Raw genomic sequence first — 17,677 nt, 5'->3', positions numbered from 1 at the left:
TCTAGATGAGGTCCAGGTTCTCATAATGGAGTCAGGAGTTGGTCACCAGAACTCCTTATCTACTCATCATAACTATATCGTGTTTGGGCTCAATAGCTTTGCCCTGACGAGTACCATCGATCTAGATGAGGTCCAGGGCACAGGGCTATATTATAGTTCTTACGAACAGATACTTATCTCTCAAAGAAAACTCAAATGCCTACCGTTTTAATACCTACACAAAAATACAATGGAATGACCTTCAACGCACCGCTCCCCGCACCGCGCGCACCGGCACAAAGCTAGGGTTACCGACGCTTAGAAATTATTTTACAAATAAGTACCTACCTACTTACCTAAACTATAGATTGTATGAAAGATACCTACCTACTTACCTAAGGTACAAATATAAGTTTTATTAATTGTAAAATAACTATGAGCAAGATAAGTTGCAATAAGTAATTAATAATTATAATATTCCTTTTATCATTATTAATTACTTATAAATTTATTTTATTATTCTCTTTATTTATCTTTTGTCTTAAGTTAGGGTTTTTCCTTATTTTATTATTTATTATGATGAGTGACTGCGAAATATTTTAAAAGGTCATATCTCCCTACAGTAACCGTAGTGTTTACGCCGTTTTATAAACCGCGTAAACACTACGCGGTTTATAAAACGGCGTACTACGTAGCTTGCGACTATCGTAAAAAAAATTGGTATAAGTACTTATATTGAGAACGTCTAATAGTTACTTTTCCTATCAATCGGTAGAGCAAACACGGATTTTTTTATTAGTTTTTTTTTTGTTTCTGCATCCATCCACAATTCCACACTACAACATGTGTTATTTGTTCGTGAAGAAGACATTTATTTCGCATACATTTTGGCATATTCGAGCGCTGGCGACCAACTAGCTTGATTTTCTACCGTGAACGGGAAGAGATTCGTAGGTATAAATCCGTGCTCGCGCGGAGAGTTCCATAGGCCTGAGCGCCTACCGCGAACCACGTTCGACGTGTTGCCTCTCTGTCGCACTTGTAAATTCGTACGTAAGTGTGACAGGGAGGTAACACGTCGAACGTGGTTCGCGGTAGGCCCTCTGTCCAGGGTATCTTAATGGAGTGGAGCGAAGATGGCATAATATAAATAATCGGATTTCGGTATTGACCCCGACGAGGCCATCAAACAAAAAAAAATGTGGAATGTAGTCAACGGTATCATGGTTTTAAATAAAAACAATGACTGGTTTTAACAGATAGGGCCAGTTGCATATCACAAATAAAGAAACATGTTTATTTGCAGTATGGACGGGCCCCGACTTTCCCCTAAAAACAGAAATAGTACAAAAAGACGACAATTTGTGGGCAGCAAAAATGTAAACAAAACTCATGGTTTGTCATGGTTTGTAAAAAAAAAACAACGGGTTGCACTCCGGGAGTGCCGGCAGAAGTGAAAACTCAATGACTAGTGCAAAATGTCTGCAGCACTATGTATAATTGATGTTAATGCCATCTAGCGTTATTTCGTCGCATTACTTGAAACCCCTAAGCACATCACTGTTGGTACTCGAGTTATATTAATACCGGTTAGAGGGAAACTCACTAGATGGCATTTAAATTAATAAAGAAAAACTCAATAACATTGTAACAGTTTTTTGATCAGGTCACGTGTCCGTCTTACGGTCACGTGATCTGTCGCGAGTTTAACATTTTTTCCCCACTTCAAAAAGTGCACAGCGCCGCTAAAGAAGTTTGAAAATACAACACTACTACAATGACAAATATTAGTAGTAAGGTTTATTCGGGTAATTCCGAAAATCATTGTAAAATCACTCATATTCCGTTGTAGTAAGAGTCAGCTTTCGGAATTATCCGCCACTATTCGTTCATTCGGAAATACCCGAATACACCTTATTCATAAGAAGAGTGATTGTCACAATAATTCCATGCCAGAGGTAAATATTGTTATTATTTACTCGCCTCTGGTTATATATTATCCCAACACATACACTCTATTGACTACTACCATGCTTATAAAATAAAATAAAGAGTGCCAATATAACGCTAAAAATAATGTTACTTTGCAATTAAATTGAAAAGTATCAATATTATTCTCGCCTGCGTTGAAACGCGCTTAACTTTGCCGGCGCTCGCGTACCGAGCACCAACGCCATCTATCGAGTGTTATTTCGTGAAATCGGTGAACGCTCTAAGGAATAAGGCCTCTTAAGATTTTCACACAAAAATAGAAAAAAAACAATAAATTTTTGGGGTTCCCCATACTTCGAACTGAAACTCAAAATTTTTTTTTCATCAAACCCATAGGTGTGGGGTATATAGATCCATAGGGATAGGTCTTCAAAAATGATATTGAGGTTTCTAATATCATTTTTTTCTAAACTGAATAGTTTGCGCGAGAGACACTTCCAAAGTGGTAAAATGTGTGTCCCCCCCCCTGTAACTTCTAAAATAAGAGAATGATAAAACTAAAAAAAAATATATGATGTACATTACCATGTAAACTTCCACCGAAAATTGGTTTGAACGAGATCTAGTAAGTAGTTTTTTTTTATACGTCATAAATCGCCTAAATACGGAACCCTTCATGGGCGAGTCCGACTCGCACTTGGCCGCTTTTTAGTTTTGGTGTTGCAGAACTGTTTATACTTCGAAGCAATACAACTAGACATGAGCGGCCTTATGCTATGTATGTATCAAATTAAGGAAATAATTAGTATAGATGGTCAAGCAAATCTTGTCAGTAAAAAAAGGCGCGAAATTCAAATTTTATATGGGACGATATCCCTTCGCGCCTACATTTTTCAAATTTGCCGCCTTTTTCTACTGACAAGATCTGGTTGACCAAGTATAGATCGTACGATTTAACTAATCCGTCCGAGCGAAGTAAGATACGGACTAGCGAGACTACGTGTGAAGGTTTGAGTTCAAATAAACTGATAATGATAGAGCACTTACTTGAAGAGAATGTCGCGGATGGTCCCGGGCACCTTCTGGCGCGCCTCGTCGTCGATGGCGGGCGTGTCCTGCCCCTCGCGGCAGTAGATCGAGTAGTCCATCAGGTAACGGATGTGGTTAATCTATAACACCATTTATTTTTGTTCTGATAAACTACAGTGTCAACTGTTAGTGTTTAAATAAACTATTTCAATTTCAAAAAGTACTTGTAGGTAGAGTAATCCTACTCGCATCAGTTATGGAATAATTTATATCTACGTTTCGTCGCCGATCGTATAGCTGCCTAGAACACTAACGACTCGGCGTGCACGCTCGACACTGACTCCGACTGCCAACGTATGGTGGTTAAGTGAAAGGCCTGAGTGGACGCTCGAAGCGGAGCGTTCGGCGGGGCGTGCAGCGTGGCGTCGGGCTCACAAGTGATTTGAGCAGCGTGCACTAAGGCCGCTCCTATACCCTTGCATTTGTCTAACATGCGCCCCGCCGCGCTGCACGCCCAACTCAAGCGTCCACTCAGGCCTTACACTAAGGCGCAGAACCAACTTAGCGACGTGGCACCGCTCCGCCGCGGCACGGCGGGAACCTTGTATGACGGTGTAGGTAAACTAGTCATGGTCGAGGCGCGTTACCTACACCGCGATACAGAACTTCGCGCTACGTCACCGCCGTGGCGAGCGGCGGAGCGATCCCACGGCGCTCCAGGGGCCTAAAACAAATGAATGGCGGGCGGCGGTAAAGCTTTGGATTCCTCCGAAAGCGGCGCCGTCATATAAAAAAGCTATAGCATATAAAAAAGCGGCCGCTATGGCCGCAAAAGACGGCCGTCTTTACGGTGACGACATGTGGAAAGTACCACGGCGTCATAACACACCGTCATCCACCAAGGTCAAAGCGGCAAATTTGAAAAATGTAGGCGCGAATGGATATCGTCCCATAGAAAATTTGAATTTCGCGCCTTTTTCTACTGACAAGATTTGCTTGACCATCTATAATTTACTTGGAGGATGAAATATCATCGGAAGAGGAAAATAATCGTAGTACGGAATCATTTATTCAAATCTCGTGTCATTTATTAAAAACGGCGTCACCGCTATCTAATAAAACGTTCACGAAACTATCGACACCGTCATGACGGCCGTCATCCATATGACGGCACCGCTTTTTTACGCTATGTCAACGTAGCGTCTCAACGCCGTCTAGGAAACCGCGCCATCTTGTTTACATAGACAACGTTCTAGTGACGTCATTCACCGCTATATAGCGGCCGTCATATGACGGCACCGTTTTCGGAGGAATCCAAAGCTTAAGACGAAACAGGAGCTGAGATTTAAATATTTTAGGTAAATATACCCGTCTCGCTAACGGAAGCGGCTCCTAAAACTAGTGCGATAAGGACAAGGCGAAAAATCCTGCGTAAAAATCTCAAAAATCGAGGTTTCGTACTCGACTGTTTCCTCCTGCAAAACTTAACCAATCGTAACCAAATTTGGAAATCTAAATGATTATGAAATTATCTGTGTCGGACCGTTTGGATTTTTTGGCTAATTGATATCAGTTTTGAATACGACGCCTCTCATTGCGGCATAGTTAATTAGGCAATTTTGGCCATATTTGAAGGGCTCTAGCGGCTTAAAAAACAAAAATATCAAAAAAAGCAAAACGGTCCGACACAGATATTGACAATATTAATCTGTGTTGAAAAAATCATTGCTCTAGCTTCAAAACCCACGGAGGAAACAGTCGAGTACGTTTGTATGGAGAAATGACCACTCCTGTTGGCTCTTAAGCGTTCCAGGGCCATCGGCTTCGGGTCGGATGGAGTATAGTGTGACTTACGTTGCTGACGTCCTCGGTGTCGAGGTCGGCGTCGACGTTGACGAGCAGGTCGTGCTCGGGGAAGAGCGGCGCGCCGCCGCGCGAGCAGCCGAGCCCGCACAGCGCCGCGCAGTACCGCGCGCCGCACACGCCGCGCCGGAGCTCCGCCCTTGCCACGTAACACACATTCAAACACTGACAGGAAAATACATGGGGACAGAAATAAACTTGTACAATTCCCCGGAACGTTTTTGAATGGAAAAAACGCTAGAAACTATTTCCCATAGTAAAGTTCCGATACTAGTTAAAATTATTTAGGTAAATTCTGCTGCTCTGCACAGACGTAAATTTTCTAAACTCACTTGGGACATGATGTCACTGATTCCCTGGAAGATGGGTCGTGCGTTGGTATGGGACGCCACTTGCGCTGACACGCTAGCGGCGTCCTACGTCCCATCGACCAGCAGGCGTGCTGGCGCGGCGGCGGACACTCGGGAGCGTCAAAAGGTAGCCAAATACAGCTGTCTCGGCGCTCAATACGAATTTGTCGCATTTGGCGTCGAGACGCTTGGTTCGTGGGGCAGAGGCGCACAGATGCTCCACAAGGCGCTCGGGAAACGGCTGAGGGAGGCAACGGGCGACCCCCGCGCGGGCAGCTTTATCACGCAGAGAATTGCAATCGCAATCCAGCGCGGGAACGCTGTCTGCGTATTGGGCACCCTCCCGAGGGCACCAAATTTTGATAGGTATTTTTAATTTTTAGTTTTAGTTATTTTAATTGTAGTTAGTTTTAGTTTCATATTCTATGTCTTTTAGTAATTTATATTAATAAACCTTGGATTTTTGATGTATTTTGTGAAGAAAAAACACTTCAGCACGAAAACGAGCAATACAGTAAGCTGGCCTGTTAATCGTATCAAATTATTATCGTATTCAACGAATCCGAAATCGAAACCCTCTCCTCCACGCAACGCTACACGCGCTACGCTTTCGTGGCCCTCGGGTTAGGACCGTTGACCTCAAAATAAAGGGAGACGGAGATATGATGCTTACGTGGGGCAGAATAGGAGCGCGATGATGGCAGGCAGGCCCGGCACGTTGGGCATGAGGGTAGTGTGACGCAGAGTCAGTTTGTTGCTGTGTTCGCTCTGGCCCACATCAGCTGCTATCAGCAACCTGACAACAAAACCATAGTTCTCAACCAAATATAATAGGATAGGCTACTTTACATTTAATGTTCGTAAAGCTTCTATAGCCAACTGGTATTTTTGTTTAATGAAAATAACATCGCTATAGCTGGTCAACCAAATCTTGTCAGTAGAAAAAGGCGCGAAATTCAAATTTTCTATGGGACGATATCCCTTCGCGCCTACATTTTTCAAATTTGCCGCCTTTTTCTACTGTCAAGATCTGGTTGATCAAGTATATATGCAAAGATTTTTTTTTTATTTAAACGATAAATGTTCGCGCCAAAAAGGCAGCTGCCATTATCGTGACGTCATAAGGAGCAGCATAGGGTGGTATTCCATCTGTCCAATATGTTTGTCCAATCTCATGTCGCTCACTGTCTGTCTCTCTCAAGCAAAATGTGAGACAAAACACTCATTGGACAGGTGGAATACCATCCATGGCGGCATAGAGAAAAAATACATAGAGTGCTCACTCCATACATCAGTTTTAGTACCAAAAAGACTATTAGCATCTAGCATCGAGTAGCGGAACTATCAGTACTGCTACTTGACAATAGATGTCGCCACCGACCGGAAAGTCTTATGCTGTTGAGATAAGACTTTCCGGTCGGTGCTACATCTGTTGTCAAGTAGCAGTACTGATAGTTCCGCTACTCGATGCCAGATGTAGACACTGAAATTAATAGTCTGAACTGATGTATGGAGTGAGCACTCTATGTATTTTTTTCTCTATGATGGCGGTAACAATGAAACGTCAAATGTGCAGTGCAAGTTCGAGGTCGATTACCTTTCGTAGGCGCGCTGGGGCTCCGTGTCGAGTAGCACGGAGTTGATGGAACTCCACTCGATGTTTACCTGCGTCTCGCGGCTGCCGTACATCAGGTTATGGACCATTCCCTCCAGAGGGCTGAAATAAATAAATAATAAATATTAAATAAATATTATAGGACTGTTTTACACAGATTGACTAAGTCCCACAGTAAGCTCAAAATGGCTTGTGTTGTGGGTACTCAGACAACGATATATATAATATACAAATACATAAATACATAGAAAACACCCAAGACTCAGGAACAAATATCTGTGTTAATCACACAAATAAATGCCCTTACCAGGATTCGAACCCAGGACCGCGGCTTAACAGGCAGGGTCACTACCCACTAGGCCAGACCAGTCGTCAAATAACACATTATCATCAGTTTACGACTAATCAATACTTATTATGTTTCATTATTTCATAGAATAAGACAGGCCAGGGAAGATCGCCGACAACATTTCTTAGTAAATATCGAAACTTTTTTTGCGTTTTTGACCTTCAAATGTATTAAGTTTGCAATCTAACTGGTTTTGTACAGTCAGCTGCAGAGAGAGGTGACCCCGTTGAACAAACTAGAACAATCGAACTAGTATCTGGGAAATAAAACTATTGAAACGGATTATATCGCGTATATTGAATTCATACTAAATTCATATAAACATATCAAACTGATACCTACCTAAATGAACACTAATCTAACTCATAAGTTTGCCGTTATGTAATATATTTTTCTACCTGAGATACAGGATTTTCCTAGTTCAGGTAGAAGTCATTGAAAAAACGTACTTTATAAGATATTCTTAACCTAATGTTAAATGTATGACTATGTTTTCTAAATAAAGATATATTATTATTATACTACATCCCGACGTTTTGAACACTTTACAGCGTTCGTCCGTTCACCCGTTGACCACGAACGCTGTAAAGGGTTCGAAACGTCGGGACGTAGTATGAATTCAATATACGCGATATAATCCGTTTCAATAGTATTATTTCATGAGTAACTATCGCGGTAACCGAAGACAATATTAGTATCTGAAGCCCCGTCTCCATATCGCGCGGCAAACCATCGAACATTGGCTCGCGCGGCAGCCGCGCGCAATGGATACCGGGCGCATCGAGTTGGCTCGCGCGGCATGCCGGAATCCATTGCGCGCGGCTGCCGCGCGAGCCAATGTTTGATAGCTTGCCGCGCGATATGGAGACGGGGCTTGAGACATGAAAACGAGGTTTAATGTTACCTGAAGGGCCCCTTGAGGCAGCAGTCGGTGTAGCAGTGGCGGGCGTCGGGCGAGTCCACCTCGCGCAGCTCGCGGAACGCGTGCTCGATCTGCTCGCGGTCGTACGCGCGGATCTGCGCCATGTTGAGCTCGGGGGTGAGCGCGCACGCAGACTGCCGCAGGTCGTGATTCAACTGTATACAACAATACGTTTTTGATACTATTTCATACAGCTACTTTTAATTTGTTTTTGAAGTGAAAACTTCTTTAGCGGCGCTGTGCACTTTATGTGATGGGGAAAAAATGTTAAACTCGCGACAGGTCACGTGACTGTAAGATTCGTATGGCGTAAGACGGACACGTGACCTGATCGAAAAACTGTTACAATGTCATTGAGTTTTTACTTCTGCCGGCACTCCTGGAGTACAACCCGTTGTTTTTTTTTTTTTCAAGTAGAAACACTACTATATAAATTATAAACTGAAATAAATGTCATATACTAAGAAAAGCCATAAAACTCCATAAAGCTATAAGACTCCAGCCTGGGGCACTGGAGGCCTGGGTCACTTTTTCTTAGTACATTTATTTCAGTTTATAGCTACATAGGTAATACAATACAATAAGATTTATGCAGAATTAGGTAGGTTCAGGTGGCCCAATTTAACATCACGCTGAAGATTTATTTCAATTATAGGTGGGATGGCCTCCTTTGCACTGCAGCCTTGCTTAGATGCTTCTGCAATGTCGTCCTTGATGTTGTTGTTGTTGTGACTTTGAATTTGTAGCTCTCCTCGCAGGGCATGGCCAGCTTGGTGTGGACGAGCTTCTCGTTGAAGCTGTCATTGCCGCCTTTGGTCAGCAGGTAGATTGACATGACTCCGTGCGTCACCGAGTAGGTATATCTGTTCGATGTACTCCTCAATTAAGCTCTTCTGATTAAGAATGAAGGAATTCCCAGATAGTACTAATCTTCTTTTTATTAACTTAATGGCTAGATACAAATAACGTTTAGGTATTTTGGAAATGTATATAAAATACATGCTAATGTAGGTACAGTCAGCAGCAAAAGTTGCTAAGCGGGCCAGGTGTTCGAAATTATCTTGACGCGACTTTATTGTGAAGAGAATAAGAGCGTGTCAAGGTAATTCTGAACACGTCGCCCGCTTAGCAACTTCTGCTGCTGACTGTACGCGGAACGGGGAGCCGTGACTTAAGTGTGTGACGATATGTAACACTGATTTAAACTTTCACGATTTTTACACATTATTAAATTATACAACGGGACTTAATCGCGTATCTAAGTTTTAAGATTTACCTCCGACGTTTCGAGGACGGCGTTGTACCCGTGGTCTCGGAGAAGACTGGCTTAAGTTGACTGGCGCGGTTAGACGATGCTGATGTCAACTTAAGCCAGTCTTCTCCGAGACCACGGGTACAACGCCGTCCTCGAAACGTCGGAGGTAAATCTTAAAACTTAGATACGCGATTAAGTCCCGTTGTATAATTTAATAATGTGACGATATGTGTCGTGAACCGGTCTTCGTACGAGGACTTATGTTGCGCCAACAATATCTGTCGAAATAAATGTAAATGTGGTGTATGTAATGTAATGTATTTGTTCCCCAACTGACCTTAGATTCGTAGCTTTCCTCGCAGGCGATGGCCAGCTTGGCGTTGACGAGCTGCTTGTTGAGGCTCTCGCTGCCGCCTCTGGCCAGCAGCTCGATCGACACCACTCCGTGCGTCACCGAGTATATCTGTCAAAAAATGTTGTGTAACTTCCGGTACGTGATTTATTTAAGCGTATGGCGTAACATTGTAGGCAATTATAACTGAAAGAAGTTCTTTTAAACTTAAGTTTTTATAATAATTATAATACGATACGTGATAATTTAGAAAGATTCAAAGATAAAGATATCAAGATCCTTAAAACCTTTTTTATGTGCAAATAAATTATTATTATGAAGAAAAATTAAAGATATTTAGAAGAACTTTTTACATTTTAAAGTATATCCAATATAGGTAGTCTGTTCTGAAAATTAAGGCGGTTTTTATACTGGTTCGGCTTTCGGATGTAGCGCCAGTGTGGTAACCGCTCATTAAGGTAAATTGAGCCTGATATCCGGTTGTGACTTATATCGACTAAAATCATCCCTATGAAGTTTTGGCTCCCATCAAAATTACAGTTTCACCAATCTTCTTAACTTTTGTGGTCAAAAAAGACAATCGAATACCTAAAAATGTAAAATTATATCAGATTCGCAAGAAGGATTTACAATTAAATTCAATATATTTTATTTCGGACCATGTCCATAGTGTTAGTGTACATTCCCTTAATCTTATGTTAGTGAGACTTATACTAAATTACCTATAATAAATTATAAACTACGCCTCTGGACCCCATATGTACATCGTCCCAGTGTTTCCAGAAGGCGCAAGCAGGCGATTCTAGCACTAGGCGCACGAGGCTGTTGGAACTGTCACGCACGCGACGCATCAGGGAGGCCGTTCTATTGCGTATGATCGCACCGAAAGCGAAAGCCGACAATATACAGCCAGCTCACCTTGGCCAAGAGGCGGGGCTGGCGCACGAACTCATCGAACATGGATTCTGCGCGGAGACCCCAGTGCGCGTGCGAGTCCAGCAGCGGCGCCGGCGCCAGCTCCGCCAGCCGGCACGGCATGGCCAGCGGCGGCGTGTCCAGGCACAGCCCGGGCGGCAGCGAGCGCAGGCTCGAGATGGCGATGCGCCCGAAGGTGCCGAAGTCGATGTATGCGATCTGATAGGGAAATAAATTCGTATCCGATAATTGTAGGTAGGTATCTACCTTATAAAAACAAAATTCACTTCATACAATCGTCAATAAGGGCCACCCCACATCTAGCGTCTTTCGAGCGTCGGCGTCTACAACTCTAAAAAAATCTACAACTCTAAAAAGGGGAAAATGTGAAATGTTATTCTCAGTTTTCTATCTCGCCCATCAGTCCTACAGCAATGTCTTCATACAGTATTATGGTCCATAAATTAACACACACAGTGTTTGTAACAGGACTGATTGGCCAGATAGAAAAATGTGAATTAAATTTCACGTTTTCTCCATAGTAAATGTATGGAAAAAGTATTTATTAATTTGTGGCTTTTCAGTACATTACCGTAAGTTAACCCCTAAGAAACTATTGATACTGGATAGGAATGGAATCGATTGGCATACAAAAACAGCATGTGAAAAATAAAAGGTTTCATTTTCATACAAATTGTATGGGAAAAGTTTTCCTCGATTTGTGGCTTTTCAAGCCGGAAATTTTTTTTAGGTTCCATACAAGCTTTTGATCCTTAATAGGAATGGGATCGATTGGCATAAAAAAAAAGTTTGTCAAAAATGACCTTTTTCTCGCACCCTGTATGTTTTTCCAAAATCTGTAAAAGCCAATCTTCATTAATTTGAAATCGAGGGAAGGTCTTCTTAGACCGTTTTCTCGTAGCAGCACGGGATCTGGTAGCTGCCCTCACGGACCCAAAAAGAAAATCCACCCTGTATATCCCATCAAAAACATTACATGTAAAAAGGTGCAAGTCTCGCAACGCTTCTACTACAAAAAAGTTTTGTGATGTAATGTGAAACCAAGTCGGTTATTTTAATCAGTGCCAGGGGGTATTAAAACCGTATCAATAAGATATCTTTAATTTGTAATACGTATGACTTGGCCATCGCACGGCTGCATAATGACATAAGTATCATCGTCACCTATTGAAAATAATTCTAATTGAACACAACGCTGGCGCTAATTGCAGTTTGAGCATTACACATATATACGAGTAGGTACGGTACGAGTAAAGCATTATGTGCGATTGCCAAGTCATTATATGTATTACAAATTAAAGATATCTTATTGATACGGTTTTAACACCCCCTGGCACTGATTAAAATAACCGACTTGGTTTCACATTACATTTCAAAACTTTTTTGTAGTAGAAGCGTTGCGAGACTTGCACCTTTTTACATGTAATGTTTTTGATGGGATCTCATCTCTTTTTGTAGGCAGTCCTTCTTTTCGGGTACTCATACCCATACTATGTATACACATATCATAACTAAACACATCTTCATTCATACTCACATCGTGCATCGTAGTGTACCTTTACTTTACCTACTATTTGTAGGAACTGCAACAGTAACTTTGTAATAGCATATATTTATATGGGATTACAAACTTACTTATGCAGTTCTTAGATCTTTAAAACGTGACTGATATTGCAATATTTCTAGGTTTTCTATGGCTTGATAAGCAGAAAACTACTTATGTTTAAAATTTGAAGCTTGTGGGTATGCTAGAAGTACCTTAGAATTATGGTGATCATGAGTGTGTCAGTGTCGAAAATAAGGAACTTTGAAGTACAATAATTCTTAAACTACAAGTTCAAATTGAATGTTTTTGAAATTATATCTTAAGCATGTTAAGCCCTATATATTACTGAAAATTCAGGGTTCTAGCTTCAGCCCGCACAAAATTAGAGGACGTCGAAAATGGCCTGAATCGCTTCGACAAAAGGATGGTACGGCCGTGCCTCTTTGTTTTGCTCGACTTGGCGGGGGCACTGCCGTGCCCCCAGACACTTATACATATACACAATCAAGGGTTCGAGAAATCGGAAAAAGTACAAAAAAGAACTTGCTTGGATCTGGTTCAGCTTGCTGTCTGCGGTCTTTTCGTCAGCACACTTGTGACCTGAGACGGAGAATGATATAATAAAAACACACCTCAACCATATCCTTGAGCACCTTCTGCACCCGTGCTCGATACACGCACCGATCCGAAAACGGGGCGGCTACCAGGTCCCCTGGCGACACGGGGTCCGTGTAACTCAGGAGCTTGTTGCAGTTGAGTGTTGCTTGGATCTCGTTGAACTCGCTCATTGCGGTCTCATCGTCAGAACTTGCCCCTGCTTGTGCCCTGAAACGGTGATATTATAATAAAAACACACCTCAACCATATCCTTGAGCACCTTCTGCACCCGTGCTCGATACACGTTCCGGTCCGAAAACGGGGCGGCCACCACGTCCCCTGGGGACACGGGGTCCGTGTAACTCAGGAGCTTGTTGCAGTTGAGTGTTGCTTGGATCTCGCTGAGCTCGCTCATTGCGATCTCATCGTCAGAACTTGCCCCTGCTTGTGCCCTGAAACGGTGATATTATAATAAAAACACACCTCAACCATATCCTTGAGCACCTTCTGCACCCGTGCTCGATACACGTTCCGGTCCGAAAACGGGGCGGCCACCAGGTCCCCTGGGGACACGGGGTCCGTGTAACTCAGGAGTTTGTTGCAGTTGAGTGTTGCTTGGATCTCGCTGAGCTCGCTCATTGCGATCTCATCGTCAGAACTTGCCCCTGCTTGTGCCCTGAAACGGTGATATTATAATAAAAACACACCTCAACCATATCCTTGAGCACCTTCTGCACCCGTGCTCGATACACGTTCCGGTCCGAAAACGGGGCGGCCACCAGGTCCCCTGGGGACACGGGGTCCGTGTAACTCAGGAGTTTGTTGCAGTTGAGTGTTGCTTGGATCTCGTTGAACTCGCTCATTGCGGTCTCTTCGTCGTATTGCACCCAGAACTTGCCCACGCTTGTGACCTGTGCAGGTGAAAGTAATTTTATATATATATTTTTTATTATTGATTCTATTGTATAGATTTTGCGATAGTTTACACTTTACAGAATTGGTACATGGCAAACCGAGATTTACTACGAGTAACAGGAGCAACGTCATAGTTACGCCTTCCGATTAATAATTGTGTGTTATATGATAGGGACTTGTGTACTTTAAGAGCGGTTAATAAAATAAATAGTTTTCTCATGGATAGACGTTCGGAAGTTTTATAAAGTTCCTTTTCACCACACCAGCTCGGAAAGGCTTACTTTGCACTTCAAAAACGTATAGCAAAGTTGCACTTTGCTATCAGTAATTCACATGTAATCAAATGCAAATTTTGAGTTGTTTTCTTATGTTTGCTGGTAGAATTAACTTTTAAATAATGATTTTGGATGATAAATATTTAATAACATTAATTTGTATTTCATTTGGTTTGATATTTTACATTTAATATTTGCTTCGGGTTGGTGTGGTGAAAAATTTTGTGTTTCACTCGGGGGCAAATTTTGTTTTAACCCTCGTGCTTTGAAACCCTCGCAACGCTCAAGAATCTTTCGCTTGCTCGGGTATCAATATTAGCACGAGCGGTTCAACAACAACTTTGCCCCCTTGTAAAACAAATAACTATTGTTGGGTTATAAATAGGCCGATGTCATTTGATATTTACCAGTCGCATTTCGGTGAAGGAGAACATCGTGAGGGAACCGGAGTAATCCCAATAAGGCCTAATTAACCCTCTGGGTTGGAAGGTCAGATGGCAGTTGCTTTCGTAAAAACTAGTGCTTACGCCAATTTTTATTATTAGTTACCAAGCGGACCCCAGGGGCCCAGGCTACCATGGTCCGTGGCAAATGCCGGGACAACGCGAGGAAGATGATAATTTACTGATAAATTACTGTTAACAATTAATTAGGCAATTAGCTAAGTTTACCCATCTATGTTTTAAGGGAGTTCCCTCTGCCAACAAACTGTCCTGCAGTTTGGCAGGCAAAAATATGTATGTTAGGGTTTATTTCAACTGAATAAACGATTTTTTTTTTATTTAATACGCTCCCACCGCGCCTCGGAGTTTGCAAGAAACTTTGACAACCAAGACCACGAGAGGCAGCGTTCTGTTTTTGTTACCTGGGTCACTTTGAGGGGGAAATATGTCTGCTCGATGCTGGGCAGCCTCGGCACTTGCAGCTCTTTGGGTATGGCGGATCGGCTATGGGTCATCTCCTCGGCGAGGGCTTTCGCTTCCTCCAACCTACAAGAAGAATATACAGAGGTAATATCATCGTTCGCAGACGTTTCTGCTTGTTAAAAATTAAAATTAGTATGGGTAGCACATCGTAACTGGTGAATTTCCAATATGACTTGGAACTCCGGTAGCCGTTTAAGAAGTGTAACACTCTTACGGTAGATGTCGCTACGGTCCCCTTGACCCATAATATGGTGGAAAGATTTGCTGGCTATGGATGAGGTCTTGGTGGCTCAGATGGCAGAGCGCTGGAGTATCGATCCAGAGGCCGTGAGTTCAAGTCTCACCCAAGACAGTAATTTTTCCACTTTTAAATTTATTCTAAGCTTAATATACAGAGGTATTTGTGATGTGAACATGTGACATCAAACAGAGGCGCTGCCTGCTACAGTCGGTGATGTTCTCATTAGGCACATACATTCACCCGGGGTCCCGTTGTTTCCCATAAAGTTTTAAGTCATAATCTATTGTTTATCATATTATCATTAGTCATAAAACTGAAACCGTTAACATTTCAGGATTTTCGTTAGGTTATCCTATAGATAGGTTAGGTTAGGTTAGGTTTCTTTTATGGCTGGGGGACGACCTCTCCTTGCCAGCCGTAGTTAAGGCTATGGTTGCCGACGAGAGGTCGTGGAAAGCGGTCCTCTCCTTCTGCGAGGATGTAATGTCGCAGAAGGAGGCGGCGGAGAGGGAAAGGGAGGCCAACCCAGCCTCGCACCCGATCCGCCGCAAGCGCACAGGGGCCCGGAGGAGAGCGTATGCCCATCTCCTCCCCCCCACCTAGCGAGGTCTGGGCAGCGGCGCGGGGGCGTCGCTGCCCATTACATAGGCCTCGCAGAGAGGGCGCGCGTGGTATGCCCACGCGCCTTCTGAGGAGGCAGGGGTAGAAGTTCCTCAAGAGAAGGGCCCGCTGCATAGGCGGGCGGCGCCGGCGTGGTTGCGGTTGCGTACTATAGAGAACCCGTGGCCACGCCCCACTGGCGGCGTGCAGGCATACCGTTGGTTTTTTAGTGGGTAGCGGCACCTTTGCCGAGTCCCACATAACCCGCATTTCCTCCCCCGGGTGTGCGGGTATGCATAAAGCATTTTTCCAACGAAAAAAAAAAAAAAAAAAAAGGTTTCTTTTATGGCAATCCCGAAAAGTGACGCGTTTCTGAACAAAATTAATTATGACTAACAAAAACCGGTCAAGTGCGAGTCGGACTCGCGCACGGAGGGTTCCGCACCATCAACAAAAAATAGAGCAAAACAAGCAAAAAAATGGTCACCCATCCAAGTACTGACCCCGCCCGACGCTGCTTAACTTCGGTGAAAAATCACGTTTGTTGTAGGTATGGGAGCCCCACTGAAATCTTTATTTTATTCTGTTTTTAGTATTTGTTGTTATAGCGGCAACAGAAATACATCATCTGTGAAAATTTCAACTGTCTAGCTATCACGGTTCGTGAGATACAGCCTGGTGACAGACGGACGGACGGACGGACAGCGGAGTCTTAGTAATAGGGTCACGTTTTTACCCTTTGGGTACGGAACCCTAAAAATGCGGGCAAACAATACATTATGGCTTCAAACGATTTGGGAAACAATAGAGACCCACATTCACCCATGAAAAAAAAACACTGAGCTTTATAAAAAAGCAAAATAAACAAATATTGGTTTAACACTGATATGTTACTTACTGGGTAACTGATAATGTATATATTAGTTTAACACTGATACAATAGATAATTATCTTTGTTAAGTCTACGATAACACAACACTAACTAAAACATTGAAAGTTTAAATAAATACAAACGATCTTACGGTAACAGAGGTATTCTGATGTCCATCTTCAGTTGTCTCGCCTTCACAGCCTTGTACACTGCCAGCAATATTTGGCCTGGGATCGTTGGGTCCTGATAAATAAACACATCAGTTTATATTTTTAAAATGTTGCAAGGCAATATTTTTAAGTATAAATTAAAGAAATGGCTGATTGAGAAGGAGTATTACAATCTTAAAGAATTTTTGACGATGCATGTGACAACGAACTGTGTAAATAATTTAGTTAATGTAGTATAATATTTAGTTTATAAGTAGTTTTAAGAATTGTATTGTATGTTCGCAAAGGGCAGCTGTTGATACCATTTATTTGTAAGATCATCTATATGTATACACAGTGGACAATAAAAACCTTCTTATTCTTATTCTTTTAGTGGAGAAAACTGTCATTTCTTTTAATAAAATTAATAGTTTAAGGGGCCTTAACCTTTGCATTAGGAAAAACCAGGAGCGGGGTGTTTCCTAATGCAATAGTTTTTCCTAATCCAACGCAGCATCGCGGCGAGCGTGATGGGCACCTTTGCATCGAGATCAGGCGGGGCGGGCTACAGTAAGTACTTTATCGGTACATATTTTATTAAATGTAAATTTGGTAAATGATTAACTTTAGTTTATAGTATGATTTTATGCTTATTTTGATAAATAAATAAAAATAGTTTAATATAAATAGACTTACTCCGTCTGCATGTTTGCCGCGGCTACAGGTTTCTTCACTAGTCGGGAAGGTCAGGAAAACTTTCCTAGAACAAAATGACGAATTTGAAATGTATTCAACTCTGAGGTTTTATAACACTTTATACTCTCGTGTTTTGTACACATATTTAATGACACAAACGGGTCTACTGCGATATAGTTTCATTTGCTGGAACGTGACCACAGCTGATACAACTCAGCTGAAACGTCGGAATTTAAGGTAAAAACAGTGAAACTATATCGCATCGCGGTTGACCCGTTT

General features: G+C 42.5%; 1 protein-coding gene across 1 annotated transcript in view; it reads right to left on the bottom strand.

The window, feature by feature from the left end:
- Window positions 1–17,677, bottom strand: part of LOC134656073 (probable ATP-dependent RNA helicase spindle-E) — a 42,620-nt gene that overhangs the window by 3,958 nt on the left and 20,985 nt on the right. The window contains exons 19-31 of the mRNA XM_063511591.1: window positions 17,399–17,462; window positions 16,705–16,796; window positions 14,781–14,904; window positions 13,389–13,636; window positions 13,028–13,177; window positions 12,761–12,953; window positions 10,565–10,780; window positions 9,632–9,757; window positions 8,022–8,194; window positions 6,751–6,870; window positions 5,827–5,949; window positions 4,795–4,942; window positions 2,959–3,080 (exon numbers count right to left, since the gene is read on the bottom strand). Coding sequence (XP_063367661.1) covers window positions 2,959–3,080; window positions 4,795–4,942; window positions 5,827–5,949; window positions 6,751–6,870; window positions 8,022–8,194; window positions 9,632–9,757; window positions 10,565–10,780; window positions 12,761–12,953; window positions 13,028–13,177; window positions 13,389–13,636; window positions 14,781–14,904; window positions 16,705–16,796; window positions 17,399–17,462 — 1,899 coding nt within the window. The remainder of the gene's footprint in view (window positions 1–2,958; window positions 3,081–4,794; window positions 4,943–5,826; window positions 5,950–6,750; window positions 6,871–8,021; window positions 8,195–9,631; window positions 9,758–10,564; window positions 10,781–12,760; window positions 12,954–13,027; window positions 13,178–13,388; window positions 13,637–14,780; window positions 14,905–16,704; window positions 16,797–17,398; window positions 17,463–17,677) is intronic.

This window comes from Cydia amplana, chromosome 17 (genome assembly GCF_948474715.1).
Source record: "Cydia amplana chromosome 17, ilCydAmpl1.1, whole genome shotgun sequence".
Taxonomy (NCBI): Eukaryota; Metazoa; Arthropoda; class Insecta; order Lepidoptera; family Tortricidae; genus Cydia; species Cydia amplana.
This window is presented reverse-complemented; position numbering and strand designations above follow the sequence as displayed.